This window comes from Rhea pennata, chromosome 28, assembly GCF_028389875.1.
Source record: "Rhea pennata isolate bPtePen1 chromosome 28, bPtePen1.pri, whole genome shotgun sequence".
Taxonomy (NCBI): domain Eukaryota; kingdom Metazoa; phylum Chordata; class Aves; order Rheiformes; family Rheidae; genus Rhea; species Rhea pennata.
In genome coordinates, this window is record NC_084690.1 from 1,319,352 (window position 1) to 1,338,318 (window position 18,967).

At 41.7% G+C, this 18,967-nt stretch overlaps 1 protein-coding gene across 10 annotated transcripts in view; it reads right to left on the reverse strand.

Annotated features, from left to right (window-relative positions):
• AAK1 (AP2 associated kinase 1) overlaps positions 1 to 18,967 on the reverse strand; it is an 86,468-nt gene that overhangs the window by 11,980 nt on the left and 55,521 nt on the right. For 3 of the 10 annotated variants that reach the window (XM_062597046.1, XM_062597047.1, XM_062597045.1), the window contains 2 exons: positions 16,496 to 16,597; positions 14,716 to 14,817 (listed from right to left, as the gene is read on the reverse strand). The exons of 3 other annotated variants lie outside the window; for them this stretch is intronic. In XM_062597046.1, the coding sequence (XP_062453030.1) occupies positions 14,716 to 14,817; positions 16,496 to 16,597 (204 nt within the window). Of the gene's footprint in view, positions 1 to 1,225; positions 2,069 to 2,434; positions 2,921 to 14,715; positions 14,818 to 16,495; positions 16,598 to 18,967 lie in introns of those variants that run through there. 4 more of the 10 variants (XM_062597051.1, XM_062597048.1, XM_062597053.1 and 1 more) reach the window with 4 other exon arrangements.

An 18,967-nucleotide genomic window follows, 5' to 3' on the forward strand; every position in this document is an offset into this window, starting at 1 on the left:
AAATGCAAAAAGAAGAGCGTTACTCAACAGGCTACATATCCTTAGTCATTAAAAAAGCATGAAAAACGCTTCTTACACAAGACATGTCATGATATTCAGATTTAAACCACCATCACGCATGAAAAATGGGAAGGGAAGGAAAGGAGAACAAACACGGAAATGAAAGTGCCAGGGAAGTTATTTACTGCACACAAATTAAAACACAGTTTAGCACTGCCTCATAGTTCAGGGACACCACAAGATTTTAGAAAGAAATGGAAGATGCGAGACACAGGAATGGTCACACTCAGCCTTCTCTCAACACCATTCTACAAGCTTTTCTTGTGCCACCCACAACATGACCCTCAGAGAGGTTTTTAATTTTTAATGGAGCTTTATACCAGGCAACAGTGTTAAATAGACAATTTCTGTCATTTCTTTCAGCATCGTTGCCTATTGACTCAGGAGCACCCTTTAAGCAGGTTCATTGCTTGGCATAGCCTCTGTTCTTGTGAGCCATCTCACTGAAGGGGAATTACACTGCACATGTATGCATCTAAAACACACCGGGAGGCCTAGCTATTGTTCAAGTAACATACACATTTTTAAGAAAGAACAAGTGTCAGTCTATGGTTTTTAATGAAATGGTTAACTATAGCAGTGTTGTTTCAAGCCACTGCAAGACAGAGTGCTTTTAAACAACCTATATGATGATTTCAAGTGAAATATTTAGCATAACTATAACCAACTGGCTTTCTTCTATGTTAGTGTATCACACACCAGTGTGGGGAGAAGCTTGCTATTCTGCTATTCTCCAGTTACAAGAGGCCAAGAGCAGGTTGTTCTTTTTTTCTCCTTCCTTTATAACTGACACAGACAGAACAGAAGATATCTTACCTTCAAAGAACTATTAGCAGGTTAGAAGTATGTCATTGGACTCATGTTAGCAAGAGGATAGGAAAAAGGCAGATGAAACTAAGCAACGTGAACTGCCAGAAGAAAGGGATATGAGGTTCTTTGGTGGCTGGTATCCACTGAACGACGAGACAAGCAACCCACTAACCAACCAACCTCGCCAAGACAGAACAGCATCCCAACTCTGCCCAAGTTAAAAACTCAAATTTATATACCCGTTGCAGGCCTCAAGGCATGGCTTTTCAAATCAGGTCTTATGATGTATAAAAATTAACCCATTTTCAGTCACTTCTCATAATTAAAGACACAATACTCATTCATTAGGCATCAAAATTGTTATTTATTGGGAAACTATTCACTTAGATACATTACACTGCTAAATAAAGACAGTGTAGATATGTGAACATTTTATAAGTTAGTCTACAAAAATACTATCTATCTTTCCTGAAGCCTATGTTGTCCACAATGGTTTAACCTTAGATACTAATCTCAGATTACAGGAACAAAAAATTTGTCATTGCTTTTCTTCCAGGAGGTTGGTTATATATTTACCAGGTATTATTGTTAGATCTTAAGAATACAGGCTGAAGCAGAGCAAGACCAGTTGCCACATCTCACAAATGCCTTTGAATTATCCAGTCCTCATTGAAATATTATTATGTACAGGAAAACAAGAAAGGGAAAAAGGCATTTATGACAGTGAACATTATGTCAACGCAAACCAATGACCCACTTTTCACAAGAACAGCGTTCAAAGCACAGAAGTCATTTGATCAGAATTTCTTCTTTCAAGAGCTGCTTGCATCAGTTGGTATCTATATTCACGTAAATGACGACATTTAGGACCAAGAGAAAGGCTGATTGCATATAAGCCCCAACTGGTTTAGGACAGTAGTAACATGCATCTCTGAACTCAAGAGGCCATGTATGATGGACAGAATGGTTTACTTTTAAAAAGCAACTTTTTTCCAGTGCTTTCTTACTCTCTCTACTGTTCCAAGCAAGAAGGGCCCTGAAGGCTTGGAAGCAATCTCCTCCCCTGCAGAGGCCAGTACAGGCCTAGTGAATTACTCTGGGAAACATCAAGTGATGCTTAGGTGGGATCTCCTTCTGGCCTCCAACTAGCAGCTGGTTTCACTCAAAGCTACTAGGCAATACAGCAAGAAGAGAACACCTGAGAAGTTGAAAACAACAACAGAGGGAACAGCAAGGTTAAAACAGAAATGCTAAAATGTAGCGGGTTACCTGAGGAGCCTGCGGATTTGCTGATGGGACAGAAGCATTATCTACAATCCCACGTTACTCTTCTCCAGCGTTCAAGGAAGACCTGGCTTCCAAACGCTCATGTGGTACCTGATCACAGGCACAGCTTTCCTTTTCTGATAGATGTTGGTGGGTTCCCTCAGTTTGTTTCACCAAAGGGAACAAAAAGCAAAGGGACACTTCCAGGAAGAGATCTAGCAGCACTGCTACAACCAGGGAGACGACAACATCTGATGCCTGGGTGTGTGTCTGACAAGAAAGTGCCTTAGTCCAGCACATCTCCTCTTACAGTTAATAATCATACATTAAAAAAATCTGAGCTATGTTCAAACATTGGAAAGTCCAAGAAAAAACACAACAAAACAAGACTTCGTTTAAAGGTTGGGTTAGAGTTAACAAGACAAATTCAGCGGATTCCCATAAGCGGCCACAGCTACAGGCTTTGCAGTCTAACGCTTTGGAGGCGCGTGCAATGTAACTGTTAGGACGGAGAGCTTAAGCAAGCCAGTGCTGATAGATGGCTCAGCGCGTCTGAGATCAGAGACCAATGAGAATGATGCACTCGAGGGACCATTTCACATTAAAAGGAATGGCAGTTTTATTCTGAGTTACAGTAGAAAGGAGAAGGGGTCACTCCAGGAATCATTAGAGCATAGAGGACCAGTCTTACGAAACTAAAACAGTGCCAATTTGTCTGAAGCTCTGTCCATTCTCTGTTATGACTCGGCTCCCGTTCACACCAAAGGCACCCTATGCAAAAGGCCTGAAAAGATGCATGCAGATGGGTTGCTTTTATGAACACAAAAAGCACCCACATCCCCTTATGCAAAGAGATCCTCTTCTGCAGAGGCAGCATTTCCTAATGTCCTCCTATGCCAAGGTGGACACTGCTACCAGGCAGCTGCCTCTTTTGTCCCCTCTTCCTCCACATTCCTGAGATTTGTGTGTTACTTCATTAGGAAACACCCATTTCTTTGTCAATGTATGCTCAGGTTTTAAAGCATGCACACTAGTAACAACTGCAAACTTCACTGCTTAGAACATTTACAGATCTTTGGATTTATAGATTAGGCTGTACCCCCTGTACAACATTCACAAGGAAGTTTTATTCAAGGGTCAGATACACATACTAAAGCAGCAATTCCTTAACTATACTCAGGTTCCCCTTCCGCAGCATGAAGCTTCACAATAAAAAATATATATCACAGTACACCAGGAGTATCCCTGCTTAAATACTCACAACAGACAGATCGTTCATGTGGCTTACGAGAGGTGTAGACAACAGAACGGTTCCTGCTTTGAGTCTACTGTTACGCGTAAAGCAAACAAAACAGGTAATCACCTTCAAGGTATACAGCAACCTAAAGGGAAGACACCTTTTTCTCTTGAGTTAGAGCACTGGCGTGTGGCCTTCCCCTCTTTTATGAAAAATGCTGCACAGAAATTGCAAGGTACTGAAATAACCAGCAGGAAGCTACAGAACTTTTACTGTCCCCTTTACAAGTGGCTTCAAAAGGAGGCAGATTGGGCACCAAGAAGATGATCTCATTTTTTGGGTCAGAGCCCAAAACCAGAACCTCAGAGCAGGCAGAGGTGTTCCAAGAGGCTAAGGCTGCTTTTCCACCAGATAATGCTCCAGATTTCATTTAGCCACAGCCAGGAAGGTCACAATATACGGTCACAGGTAGCTAAGAACCACAATTACTAGTATGCAAGGTAACTAGTTTGGCATTAAAAAAAAGGGGGGGGGGTCAAAAGACTTCTCATGCCTTTGGTCGAGGACAGTGGAGGTTTTTCCCCTTGTATTTTGATTCCCGAGAGCAATGTCGTAAATAACAGTACAGAACTCCCCCACATAGTGCTTTTAGTTATCAGATATCAAAGCAGAACATGAAGTCAGCATCATCATTACTATTTCACTGGACAATCCAGGCAGCATAACAAAGTGGTTTTGCCCAAAGTCGCTCCACAGCATGGTGGCAGGTCTAGGAACACATCTAGGCTTCTTCAGTTCCAGAAGCTGACTAAGCCACATGACCCCAAACAATAAAAAAATTTAACGATCTATTTTTGGCATGCTGCTACAGTCACTAACACCATGCAAAGCGAGACAAAGCAGGTGTTAAACACTAGCTGCACACACTTAAATGGCACCTGTTTAAAAATCAAGATCCATCTTTTGGAGACAAAGAGCATCTTTTGCCCTCATTTTCACTGTGCACAAGCCACATATGTAAGACATGGTCTTTGACTGCTTAAGGAAAAGCCCAGGCTACTGGCAGTTAAATTCCCCCCTCCTGTGGAGGGCAGAAGCACAAGTCCTAATCATCACTAACGTCCTTCAAACACCCCCAGAAGCCAGGTGACCAACCCACCCTTCTTCCCCAGGAGCAGCAAGCAGATTTAGCAGTGTGCATGGCTTCTGCACTCCTTTGCATAGGGCTTGACTGTATCCGAAGTGCAGCTCCTTTTGGTTACAGAAGCCTAGGACTCAGGAAAAAAAAATTAGCAAAAAAAAAATCCTCTTTTTTTAAATCCCCATTTGCTGCTGGATCGAAGCAGTTTAAGCGCACAGTGCCCACATCCGAGAGAAAAAAAATAAGTCACTGGAGCTATTCTCAAATAAGTATTTATAACCAAGTTAACCAACCAGTCTAATTTCTCAGAGCACTCCCTCCTGTTACATCCATGCTTCCCACACATTCGCATTAGCTGCAACTCAGCTCCAACGATTCCTACAAGAATTCTTGAACCAGAAAAGGTATCTGCTCAGGAGACACTAAGTTACTACGCACAGACATGCACACATGCATCCACATGCTGCGAGGCCACCACACTACGGCCCTGCTCACGCTTGATGTAGTCGGGGGCCTGCAGGCCCCACGTTTTGGGTTTGCTGGGGTACAACTTGCTAGACTGTCTTTTGTCTGAAGCACATCTGACCTCTTTGAAATAACGCAGGGCATCTCTTGTGGTCTTGGAAAGTCACTTGAGGCAAAAATCCTAAGACGTTTCAAGCTCAAGAACGCACTGTTTTTTGTTTTTGTTTTTTTAGTCTGGAACATGACCACCGTCAGGCATTTTCTAGAGGTGCCCTCTAAAAATAATTTTACTCTCTGAAGAGACTCTCGAGTTGCATGCAGTAAACAAGCTGCTAGAGGATGCAGGTCTGCCCCAAAGCCATCCCTGAAAAGATTCTTCCACCCATCTCGCATAGACGTTTCCAAGCAGCCCAAAGTTTCAGGTTGCACAGTGCCTGCAGTATTTGGGAAGTCCTTAGTTAATCCTACAAGGCCAAAGGACTCAGTGAATACTCAGTCTTAAGACAGCCAAACCTTCTGGTTTGGGGACAGCTGTTCCAAAGATGCTTTCAGATACAACACAAATTTGCTGATCTCTGAATTGTGGGTTTTACACTTCTCCCAATCCAGTTAAAGAAAATGGGGAGATTCTGAAAAGGGGGCAGTTAGAAACCCAAGTACACTGACATTGAGTCAGAACTGACGTTTAACTTCCACTTGTCACTTTTAGCCCCTCACCACCCGCAGAGTTTATCTTGCATCCAAAGCACAACCCTGACTTCAAACAAAGACCGCTCTTTCTCTGTACAGTGGTTGCATTTGAAGGTAACTTATCAGGAGGATCCATCACAGCAGTTTATGTCAAAAACTGCTCTACAAGCTCCAGCCTGCTTGGGTATAAAGGCTCCTCTGTCATCTTGACACGAATAAACAGCACATGTGGGCAGAGAGGAGAATCACTCTGCTGTGATTTTGCTGACTGCACGTTTATATTGTTACTCGAGACCTAACCTACAACCCTTAGGAGGGGACAGGAAACAACTCCCACGGTTTCCAACCAGCTTGCAACCATAGCTATAGGAGACGACTTTTCTTACGCGTTACAGGAATGCTGCGTACTAAACTTCCACATGCACGTAGGATGAAAGTTCAGTTTGTTCCATCATAGTAGCAGCTTTTGCATACCTCCTTAAATTTTGAGCAGCACAGCAACACTAAACTAACGCCTGCAGGACAATCTAGCTTAAAATTAATCCCACATATCTGCCCATTTCTCATCTCTTGCATTTCACATTCATTTAACAAGTAAGAGGCAAGTCTTTTCCAATGAACCAGGTCTAAATAACAGACATGTCTAAAGATTGACTCTTTCAATATACCATACTTCCCACTCAGATCCAGGAATAGCTACTTGAAAAAGCAATAAACGGAACATTCACAACTGCTTATTTAATAGCATTATTAACAACCCAGTGCATTTATAACTTTTTCCAGAACCCTTGAACAAGCGCTATTAGATTTAAAACCTTAAACATTCTTTAAAAGTACTTTAATTCACAGAAATCTTTGTTCTAATATACAGTAGATGGTTACTTTTTAAAATCCATTCTCTTTTCATATATTCTCCATATCTGACTATACAATAACTTTCTATCTATAGCTTCTTCATGTTATCCAGTCCAGCTTGCCTGTGTTTTAGGAATATAAAACAAAAAAAAAAAAAAAAAAGTTCTATCCACAATTTTACTAAGGTCATTTCCATAGTTCTCATGTAAAGCTTCTCTTGGAAAGTGCAGTATACACATGTAATGATACAACACACTTAAGCAATGCTTTTATTATTAAGTGTAGGTTTTAAAAGAAGAGTAACGTAGAGCAGACATGATCGATGGTAGTTGTATTTACAGACCTTGTTAAACTAAGTGTTGGGGTGAGGGAATAGCGGAGAGGCCGGAGTTAGGAAAGGAGCAGTCACGAACTTTGATTTCTTTCCTTCTTAGCAAGGGGTCAGTACATACATATTTCAGTCGTTCATACTTTCGCACATGGGAAACTGCACTTTTACTAATACAGCTACGTACACATACACAAGGTTAGCAGTAAGCTATTAATTATTCCACTACAGAGGAAAAGTTCTTCTGTTCAGAAAGAGCTTTCAAATACATGATAGAAATTCCGGACTTCATAAGCCAATGAAAACAAGTTTAGCATATCCAGCTAGTTGACGAACTAAGCATATAAAGGAAAAAAAGAAAAGGTAAATCCCATCAAGTTGTAGCAGCACTTATTTCAAACCACCTGAACCAAGTGCATGCTTGTTCCACAAAGACTGAAGAGTGAAATAAAGTCTACAGTAACCTTTGTCTACTGAAAAAAAAATGCTTCCATACTCAACTGCTTTGCACTATATGCAGTTACAAGAGAAAACAGGAACCCAGAACAAATACCAGATGCTTGACTAAAACCAGGATTAAAAAGAGACAAACAACTGTAGGACAATTTGTTTCATACACAATTTACAGTAGGTTTGGGAAGATATCTTTTTCCAGTCAAACACACAAAACAAATCACAGAAAATACATCTGTTGCTGCCACAATGCCCTTTTCAGCCAAAAAAATAGAAAAAAAAAAATCCAACAGAAAGCTAAATCACAGCCATACTCACATGTATTTGGTTCAAAATTTTGTTCTATTTCACTCAGGGTCATTTTTGCAGCTTTAACCTTTTTCTTTCTTTTTTTTTTTTTGTTTGTTTTTTCTTCAAGGAAGTGCAGTTCATTCACAAGCAGGATTGTTAAATAGCAAACCATTAGCTGGGGGCAGTCTGGAAAACACTCTTCATATGCACCATCACCAGAGGTACTATGCAAGACTACTTCAGGGAAATTCAGTGCTCTTTCCTCTCCTGAAGCATATACTGGCAATTTAGAAATAGCAGCTCTCCTAACCTGTACCCTACAGGAGAGGGACATCCCTACCGATTTTATCTGTCTCCTTCCTCCTGCCCATTCATCAGAAAAATAAGAACAGAACAAAAACCAAACCCAAAAACACAAACGCAAAGATTGAAACACAGTTTTTTCACACGCTAGTCTAAGGAGAAAGTCTGTTGTACGCAGGGATCATACATCAGCTATGATTATCTAAGTCATTTACAGTTAGGCTTTCCATGGTGCTATGTGTACATCTCAGCAGGGTGGCTAATGATGGTGCTCCCTTTAGACATATGCTAGCAAAGACAGGTGCAGAAGGAACCACAGCAGGTTTACCAGCTTTAGAGAGGACTACCTGGAGAACTGAGACAGAACCTTTTCCTGGGGCATGGGAAGACGGGGAGAAAGTGGGTGACTGTCTCCTCTTGGCAGATTTTGTTTTTCTTTTAATTAAGGAAAAAACCAAAAGAATCACAACTGAAGGTAACTCCTCTGGAAACGAAAACGGAGGATTAGATACGTTACAGAAACTGCGTCTGCTACTGTGTCACTGCTACAGGTCTATGAGCTGATCCACCAGCAGTAAAGACCTGGCTATGTTGGGAAGACTGGACTCAGAGCTTCCACTGTTGTTTCTAGAATGCCCACCTGAAAGTGTGAGAGATAGGAATTCAGTATTGAACAGGACACGCACACACGACAGTTTCAGATGTTTAAGAGCAAGCAAAGAAAGAAAAAAGTCAAACGGAAAACTTGCTTAAGATCTTCTGTTTACTTGCATCGTGATAGCAACAAAATTCCCCTGCTTGCTCTTCCACCCTCTCCCTCCCCTCCAAACTTAGCTCACAACAGTTGTATGAAAAAACATCATAGCCACTCCTGCGGCAACACAAATTCTCTGCAAACCCTTTCCTTTTCCTAAAATTTACATCCAAGTTACAGAATTCTGCCCTTCCTACAGGAGCTATAAAGGGATTACAAAACCCACTACAACCTATGGCAAAGATTGTTCAAAATCTTATAGCTTAAAAATTAGTTGCTGTTTTAAGAGCATCTTCAAGTTTGCAACTACTCCAGGCTGAGTTCAGCTAGCTTGTGGCTTTCTACAATTGATGCTTCGCTACTGAAGGAAGAGGCTGTTCTTTAAGGTAGCCTATGTTGGCCCAACTTTGGCAGAAATCTTCTCTGACTTCCAGCAGGAGCAGAGTCCCTAATGTCTGAGAACTTCTTCTAGCAAGTATCAGTCTTTGAAAGCTAGTCTTAAACAGTGAGCAGCTGGCACAGCACACATCATGCTACAAAAGAAAACGGGAGTTCAGGGAGTCAAAAAAGCGCTACCATGAAAAAAAAAAATCAAAAAGGGTGCCCTGGAACATGTTCCTAGGCCTATGCTAGCATACCAAAAAACTGTAATCAAGATCTTTCTGCAGCTTGACTGCAGAGGAGATATTTGACCAGTCAGATTGCAAAACGCTGCCTACTTCTGTCCCTACAAGAGCTACAAATTCAGCACCATCGTTTGTTTTAAGGAAACAGTGCTGCTTTTTAGATTCAACTACACGAGGCTGAAGTGGTTAGAAAGACCATAATAATAATTAATATGATCTAGGTGACAGGAATGCTGTTAAGAAAAAAAAAAAAGAGAGAGAGAAAAAAAACCCAAAAGACTTCCCTGCCTGTGCTAAGGATTCTGACTCTTCAAAACTGTTCAAAGGAAATGGGCACCCATCTACCAAAACTTCTAAACCTAGTTCCCACAAGCGCCTTCAAAAAGTATCAGTCAGAAATGAAAGAACTCACTTTCAGAAGGAGTTTCAGGGTTAGAAATTATTATTGCCTCCCCTTCCTGCACATTGTGTAAAGTTCACTTGGATATGCTATTTTCTCACAAATAAAGAAACCTGAGTAATTTAAGGACCAGTATAAATTGGAGAAAAACTAATACTGACATACTACAATGATAATATCTTACTGTTGACAGCTTGAGCTATTTCACACGTGCTGTAGCACCACTGCCCCAAAACTAGTTTGTGTTCACTATTTCTTTTCTCTTTCCCTTTTTCACCCCCAAACCCTGGCTTACCTTGTGAATTTTTGGATATCAACACTGGGATTGGGTCAAACTCATCTTCTGTCACTTTTTCAGTGCCCTCAGGAGCATCAAAGCCTGATATCAGGTTAGTATCTTCTGCAGCGTGAAGGAGAAACAGAGGTAAAGAAGCAAAGATAGCAGAGAAAGCAGGTTAGAATTGCCAAAGTGTTAGGGTGTTTCATGTTTTAAAAGACAGCGGTTTTAGAAGCAGGAGTTTATTTTAAAAGGTAAAACAAAGCTGGTAAGTCTAAGAAGGTAAAAGTAAAAGAAGCAATTAATTACAAAAGTGTGTGTGTGGGGGGGGAAAGCAAACTGAAAAGTGAGCCTTCTTAAGAACCAAAATAAAACTGGGCCAGTCCAAAGGCTTAACAGTTAGCTGAATTCAAAGTTGCAGTAAAATCCTGATGCTTAAGTTCCCAAGGACTGAAGGTATTCTTTGTCATCGTTCAGTGGTTCTCAAGTACTAATACAATTTGGGGGGAACAATCTTGCTCCTCAGGTACCAGCTCTCTCATAAATGGAGAAGAAAAGGGCAGGCAAAACACAGAGGGAAGAAATTCCAGTTCCGGAAATGAGAGACAAAGTCCCTCGAGTTTTGTTGCCCACAGGGATAAAACAAGAAAGCATAATATCAAATCACCTTTCCAAAGGAGTTTAAATACCTGAAGAGGTAACTAAATACTTAGATTTTAAAAGGACTGCTGTTCTGGCACATAACTCCATCAGTTTCAAATGATGCCAGCCAGGCTGAGACACTTGGAAGGCGCTTTCACCTACATCTCTACTAGGTCAGACATTTACCTGCCTTATCAGGCAATCATGCTCTTTTAGGGACTTTTCACACTGTATATCACTACTTGTTACTTCATACACCTAAATACCATCCAGAATCTGGTCCTCGATTACCATCTGAAGTATTAATATCTATTAATAATCCGAAGTATTTCTGAAAGCCTAACAAGGATATAAGTCTGCATTTTCAAAGGAACAGGAGCGCTCCTGTTCAATTCAAATCATGAATAAAAGCTCTTTAGGTAAAGCTGATAAACATGCTAACAGGTTTTAGGTAAGCTGATGCAAGAAACAGTTTGTGGAAACAATCTGATCCTCCAGAGGACAGTGTAAGAAAAAAAAAAAAGTTCTACAGAAGACAAGGCTATAGAATGACAGGAACACATAGAGACTGTGTCTTAACAGAATGTCTGTTTGTCACCACTCTGTCTCTGGAGTTATTTAGGGTTCCTAGTTATAAATAAACCAGTTGGAAGCCTTTGCAAGCACCTTATTTCCATTTCACTTCATTTATACATACAATTGCTGATACCTCTGGAGCCTGCTGTATAGGAAGCTATTCAAGGAACACTGCTCAGTTGTGGACTATCTTTTCTAAGGAGAGGAAAAGGCTGGTAAGAAATAAAATGCATTTCTATTTGGACAAAACTCATTGGGAGACATATTTCTCTTCATAAAAGCATTTGCACTGATCTTAATAACTATACACCACCGTAAGTGAAAAAATTCCCCTCTCACCTACATTTAAGTTCAACACTGTGCTCAGCAAATGCAAATTAAGAGATCCCAAAAGATGAGCAAGAATTCAGGGCCCACAAAATACGATACTGCCTCGTTAGGCACAGGGAAAGAAACACTCATGTTCAAACACTGCTGTCTTTTCAAGTCTTCCTGGTCTCACCGATAACTGGCAGCACTGCACTTCCGCAGGCTGACTGCACCATGGACAGCAGCATCTGCACCTTAGGTGCACTGCATCACTCACACCAGGACTGGGATAAACAAAGGAAAAATAAAAGACATATACAGGTAACGACCACACCAAGAGTTCTAACAGCATAGTTTGAAAAGCCACAAGTGAGCTTTAGAAGAATTAATATCTTGCACCTCTCTCTCTCCTGCTACTAAGAGTCTTACTTCTCCCTGGCAAATCTGACCCTACCTGAACTCAAGTGGAACAACAGCAAGGCAGCCTGGGAGAAGTCATGCAGGAGTCCATTAGTTCATTTTCTCATTAAGTCACACCAACTACATTTTGGCCAACTGTCTACTTTGCTACGTTCCAGACGTGGCATAACAACTGCTCAACATACATTTCAAGTCGTTTACTCAAAATAAAGTAGCATAGACAAGCAGTATAGCAATGTGCAATTACAAGAACTGCTTGTTCAAACCCCAAAGCCCTACAAAACATAACCTCATTTTAAAATGTCATCAAGGGTAAAAATTGATTACAGACTGTTTCTACAGCCATTCCTCTGAGAACAGATCATTTTCTGTTGCTATAGGGATACTTACCGAATGAGCTAAGCACAACCCATTGTCAGTTGGCATCCAGTGGTTTGTATTCATGCTTTGGGCTTGTCTTTTCAAGGCAATAAATAAACAGAAGCCCTGGTCCTCCTTGTACCTCGCTGAATATGTACTACCCAATATTCACTATAAGCTTGGCTAACAGGAAGGTCACCCCCAAACGCTTCTGCATTGTACCCAAGAAACACAGGCACTGCTCACAACTGCTTTAGCCTTCAACAAGAATTTGTCAGAACAGAGCAGAAAGAGCTCACCATACAAGCCACAGTCCAGCTATTCATATATTTCTAGTCAAGCTATTCCAGCTCCACTACTCTACCTATGCTGCATGAGGTGTCCTAGATTTCAGCAGGACACTCTGCATTTGGGAAAAAGTCACCTGAGCTAGGATCCCAGCTTCCCAGGGTCCTCTCTTCTTGCTTGTTAGCGGAAGAGCAAACAGAACCAGATTAGTACACAGTACTTCAACCTTTTTTTGGAAGCTCATATAATCATGTACTGCAAAGCCTGATCTGGAACTCTTAGAAATTAACACATGTAGTCTACCACTCTTCTGTAATTCTGCATTTTTTCTGCTATTGTAAACTACTCTATTTTTCAATTCGATACTGTACTTGAACTTCTGTTCACATTTGCTGCAATGTGATACTGCAGTCTGACTCAAGGGTGCTCTCCTGATAGCCTCTGGAAAAGGAAAATATAGTCTGCAAATCTGAAAGAGCTCATTGCATGCTATAGACACGCACATCGACAAGAGTGGTTTTAAAAATTTATGACATCAGTAGAAACTATTATCAGGATCCCTTTCAGACTTAATAATGCAGCAAAAGAGCAAATCTTAAAATATGCGTGCAAAAGGTAAAATTGAAGCGCATTCATATGCAGACCTGAAGACAGGCTGCATACTTAAAAGCCTACCCATTCAGCCTAATGTATCACTTGGTCTCACAGGAGATGCTACCTGTCTTGACAACCCTTGTCCGTATTTACAATCAAGCTAAATACCTTGATCTTTTCCCCTTGGCATTTCAATGCACATTACAAGCTTCACCAGTCTGAGAACAAAACAGTCTGAAAAAACAAAACTATAATGTGTCAGATCACCTGCTTGTGTAAAGTGGCATCATATGTTAGCTAAAGATCCAGTCCCAGGATAAGTTGAGGTTCGAGACACAGGGACAGTTTACCTTTGTGAGGTTGAGCTGCAAAAGCTACAGGAGCAAACTCATCCAAGAGGTCAGCAGCAGGGTTAGAAAGCAGAGAACAGTCAAGCAGAGAGTCTTCTCCAGTGAGAGAGTCTGAATCCAGGTTAACATCCAAAGACCGCAAGGCAGCATTGAACAGGACACAAACACTGTTAAGCTCAGATTTGCACATTCTTGCCCCCCATCCGCTTAGTACACAAACAGGTATTGCTGCAAAGCTGACACTTCTCGGTACTTCTGCTTTTGTGCTGGGAAACCTTTCTTAGTGCTCTGCAATGAGGCTAGAGGGGTTCTCAACACTTTTAGCAATACACAGCACAGATTAACTGAGGTAACTACCCTCCGAAGCTGACGGCACAACACTGAAATCCCACAGAAGTGATGGTTTAAATTAACGGGGGGGGGGGGGGGGGGGCGGAGGAGGGAACAACAGTCCTTACTTCTTCTGAAAGCTAGTCTCACATGTACCAGAAACACAAGCTGCTACTTGAACCAGAAGGGTTTTACTGTGATACATAGTGCCCACGTTACTTTCCAAAAGGCAGGACCCAACTGGAGGACAGAAGTGACAAATGTGCCATTTCAGGCACATCACCATCCTTCTCAAGCCACCTAGATAAGCAGGATTCTTAAGCAGCAAATTGTCTGCTACAGACTAGACTAGGTGACATCTCCTTTAACACAGAAATTAACAGCAACTGGAATTTTAAATATCTGAAAGCTAAACTTTCACAGGGCATTGTAACACTCAGGGTTGGAGGCACTCTCTGGCAAAGCTACTTGCACTAGCGACTTCACAACAGACCTCTAAAACAACGTAAAGTCCCTCTGTAGCAAAAGTTGCCAGATCTAGGCCTTCGGAATAAGGAAGGGACATGAACTGCTAGCTAAGCCCCAGTGGAACAGCTCAGTGACTGCTCTGGCGCTTACGGATCTATAATGATGGGCTGAAAGAGTACTACAAGCATGAATGCAGTTCTTAGTAAGGGAAAAGTAATGCTGACATTTAAGGACCCATGCAAGATCCACTTACAAAAAAAACACAAGCAAGTGCAGTCTAAACTGGTGGGAGAGTACATAGAGCAGGGAGAGCAAAGAATGCATCTTCAAGCAGACAGTGCTTTCTGGTTTACTACAGTATGGTCACACAGCTCACAGAAGTACTACACAACCTTGCCCACCCACCCTCCTGTCTCACCAACCTGTTCTGTTGGAAGCAACTGACTCAGTCTGTGACACAAGGCGTTGGGGCAACGGAGCCTCGAGGCCCGGTATGAGACTCTCAACAGCTACGTCAGGTTTTCCTTTATCAGTGTGCAAAATATCAGAGCAGAGAAGAAGCCAGAGGTTAGACAGACACAGTACAAGTAGCAGCTAACAAGGCAGTTGTCTGAATCCTTAAGTGACCTCTTAATCAGCTATATTGTCAGCTATATTGGCAGAAATGAGGGACTGAAGCTAGACTGATGCTAATCAAATCAAGAGGGAAAAACATAGTATACTAAAGTTTTTTTGAGGGAGAGGGCAGGAGGGAAGTGTTTTTGTTTTGTCATCCTTTTACATGTGCATACCCATTGAGAGACATCTGGAGGCTGAAACGGATGGTTAATAATGTCTGCTCTGCAGCTAAGCAGAAAGCCCATGGCTAGGTAACTCATTACAAGGTTTTTCAAGACTCTTCTCCAGGAAGCAAAAAACATTGATCTTCAAGGAGTCCCCTTCCAACAGGGGAAACAAACCATTAAAATACCTGCTGCACAGCCCTTAACAGGTTGCAGATAAATTTGTAAAAAGCCAGTATCTGGGATCTTCTCTTCCTTTTAAGGTGCCCAGTGGATCAAAGGTTGCAGATCCTTCTGAGACGTGATAAAGTTTTGGACCTCAACATCTTATTGCAAATACCAATCCCCAGTTTTGTCCAATATTGATATGGATACAAGAGGAGATGCTTACAAAGGCTGGACAGAAAAATTCGCTCTCAAAGGATCCTTAAAGGGAAGGAGAAACATGAAAAATAACTATCAACACAGTCACACTAGCTAATCCAAGCCAGATACAACGCTTAGTTGGGTCCCTTCTTCATGAGCAAACATCAAGGTAATGAGCCAGGAAGTAAAATGAACCAGGATGCACTCGTCATAGACTAGGATCAGAAAAGGTCTAACTGAACAACCTAAGAAAACCATGAAAACTTTTGTTTTGACAGTGGTCAGTCTTGGAGATCTATAAGATTCAGACAACTGCCTGGAACTGCAAAACAGGAAAAAAAATCCATCATACAATTAAGACGAATCATTCCCTACTTATCCATTCAAAGCTACAAAGCTGCAACCAGCTAGCCAGGGGACCCTGGCTGGGCCTCAAACCCACAACAGCAGCTGATTGCAACTAACTGCAGCCTGTAATTGTTAGTCTTTTGTATAGTTGGCAAGTAAGGAAAAATGTGATTCTGCCCCACTCTGAGCTCTTCATACTGCCTTGGATACTGCTGCATCCAGGCTCAGTCTAGCACGTTTATTCCCCTGCCGCACCCCAAAGCAAGAGCAGTGCTGTCACCCTCGCCCCGGCGAGGGGCAATGGAGACACAGACAGGTTAAGTGCCTAGGGCACAGTCACATGGTAAGTCTTTAGCAGAAGTGTCGGGATTTTCTTTGCATCTTCTCCTTCAAGTCAACAATCAACTCTTACACCCAAGACCACAAGAACACAGAAGGTGCAACTACACCACGTTATTGTGCCAGATCACTAAGCCTAATTTTAACGCATATTCCAAGTCTTCACTATTCAGATGTGATTCTCATGGGGAAAGTGGCATACCCGACTCTGCATAATCCATAACTTCCTATCATATCGTGTTCCACCAAGATCAGCTGTTTTCAGAGCCCAGGGGTAAACATGCAAACTTGTCAAGCAGAACAAGACACAGGGGAAGAGGGGCCCTGAGGGTGGGTGGTTTTTTTTTGTTGTTGTTTTTGTTTTTACCATTCACAGCATCTGAGGTGCTACCGAAGGGGTCAGCGAGAGGCAGGATATCAGGGAGCAGAAGCGCAGTCTCAGGAGATTTGAGTCCCTCAATCAGTTTTTCTGGGTTAAGCACAAAAAGGAAGAAGGAAGGAAGGCAGCAGAGAAAAAGCAAAAAACAAACAAAAATTAGATTAATAAAGTGCTCGATTCAGGGTCTCAGTCTAGTGTGTCAGCCTCAGAAAAGCATTTGCACAACTGTGTGTGTGCAAATCACATCATTTCCAGAATATCTTTCCACTAAGGTTACTGGAGCACATTAAGACAGGGCAGCTATTCACTGGGTGGCCATAGTCATCTAGACATTCGAGAACCTTCCTCACCCACCGAACGCTGCTCTCCCTAGGAGGCAGCTGTAAAATAGCATGCAGTTCTTTCAATCCTACCCAAAGCAGTAAGGCTTAACAGTTCACGACCCACTGAAAACCTGACAAGATACCTTTCCCTCTCACCTTTAAACACTGGCAAGATTTTTGTTTGTCCTCGTGTAATGAGAAAAGGAACAGATGACACTAGACATACAATTATTAATTTGATCAAGAATTAAATGCCTAAAACCCCTAAGTGCTTAGTCAATCCCAGAAAACGTTAAGACACTGTAGTGTCAGACCTAAGAATACGCCCTTGGATCAAAACAGTTGTCTAGTTACCAGTTATTTCAAATACCAGATTTCAAATCAAACATGTCATTCCCAGCAGTGCAACTCCTATGGTTTCCACTTTAGAGATATTTTGGTTGCCTGTTTAAATATTTAATCTCAATTAATAATCTAGTGGATGAGTCACTCTGCAATCATATTAACCAGGTTTTCAATAGTGAGCTTCATTATTTAGCTTTCACAAAGGTTTCGTCACTTAAAGAAAAATTTCAGGATTTGCTAGAAGTATTCACAGTCAGTAGAACAACTTTGATAAAACTTGCTCCATGTGGACAAATCTGGCCATTTCAGCTTACTGACGTGACTGCATTTATAATCTAATATTAGCATGAGCCATGGCATGCCACAGCTATGCCTTTACAACACTCTTACATCTACACTATTATTGATTTGAGTTCAAACTCCGGCATTATGTATTATCCAAAGAAAATGTGCTCATAACTACAAAAATAAGGCTCTGAAATACTGCTATTCAAAAGACCTATCACAGTTAGAAAGTCAAAGAAAAGCTTAAGTTGCATTGTTACGTACATTATAATAGCAGCCATCATTTTTATTAGCTGATATAAATAAGAAAATGACCTGGTGGCTTTGAAGCTATTTATTCAGAACAGGACAAATCCTGCTCCCCATGATGAACTTCACAAACAGCACACTAAGGCAACCACGAGGGAAAAGAATCTAAAAAGGGAACCGAGGTACAGCTGTTTATCAGTAAAGGCCTGAAGGAGATCAGCTAAAAGGAAAACCCTGATGGGGAGAGCAACCTTGCATGTCCTTGAAGCCTTCTCAACTCTACAAAGAAATCCCTTCCCCCACCCCTTTTTAAGGCCAAATTTGCCAAAGAAAAACGCATCCCAACTGCAGAGGCATCATCTTTGGCTTCTCAGCTGCACAAAGTGAGGCTCCTTCCTTGGAGGAACTGGGAGGCTTGGCCAAAACAGAGGTAGCAACGTTATCAAAAGCGGGCTAACAGGGGTGGCTCCAGCAAAGCAGACAGGAACTGGTTATAGCCCATTGGGAAAACATAACATAAGGGAGACATCTGGGGACAACAAATCAGGGAACATGCTCAGCTCTTTTTCCTGAGTAGGGAGGGAAGTGCCAAGACAACAGGTATCCATCCAGAGTACAGTTGATTTAAACAGTATTTTAAATCACTTAATACAGACAGCAAGGCACAAAACACAATTGGGGGAAAAATTATGGATTGGCTCTCAAGAGCTGTGCAGCTTCAGGTTGGGTTTGGCTCCTCCTTCAATATGAAGGTTGTAGAACTGAAGTGGACCCGTAGGTGCATTTTCGAGATTTCAGCCCAAGATACTCCTTGCAAAGTCAGGCTCTTTGAGAGAGACTGCCTGCCGGTGTCCAGCTCTTCTCAAGGCACTTGAATGAGCCTGCATCTTCAAAAGCACATACACAGTACCAGAACCATTCCCTTTATGAAACCATTCCCCTTTATGAACCAAATTCCAAATGTTTTGCTCCTTGAAGTCCCTCTCCTTCAACCTTACCTTTTCAGTTTCCTCCTTTTTCATCACTGCAGACTTTCCATATAACAGTGTGGAACTGTCTCTTGGTTACGCAGTAAGAAGTTGCATATTGAGCTCAGTCACACTTTTTAAACACAGAAATCACAACAAGAACCATGGTATTCTTTTCTCTATGTCTTAGTTTTCCCTACTGTCCCCAAGGCTCAACCTGCTTTATGGGATGCTTTAGATCGTCAATGGTTCTTCACTGTATTTTGTTACTTGTCTTGTGAGACTTCCTT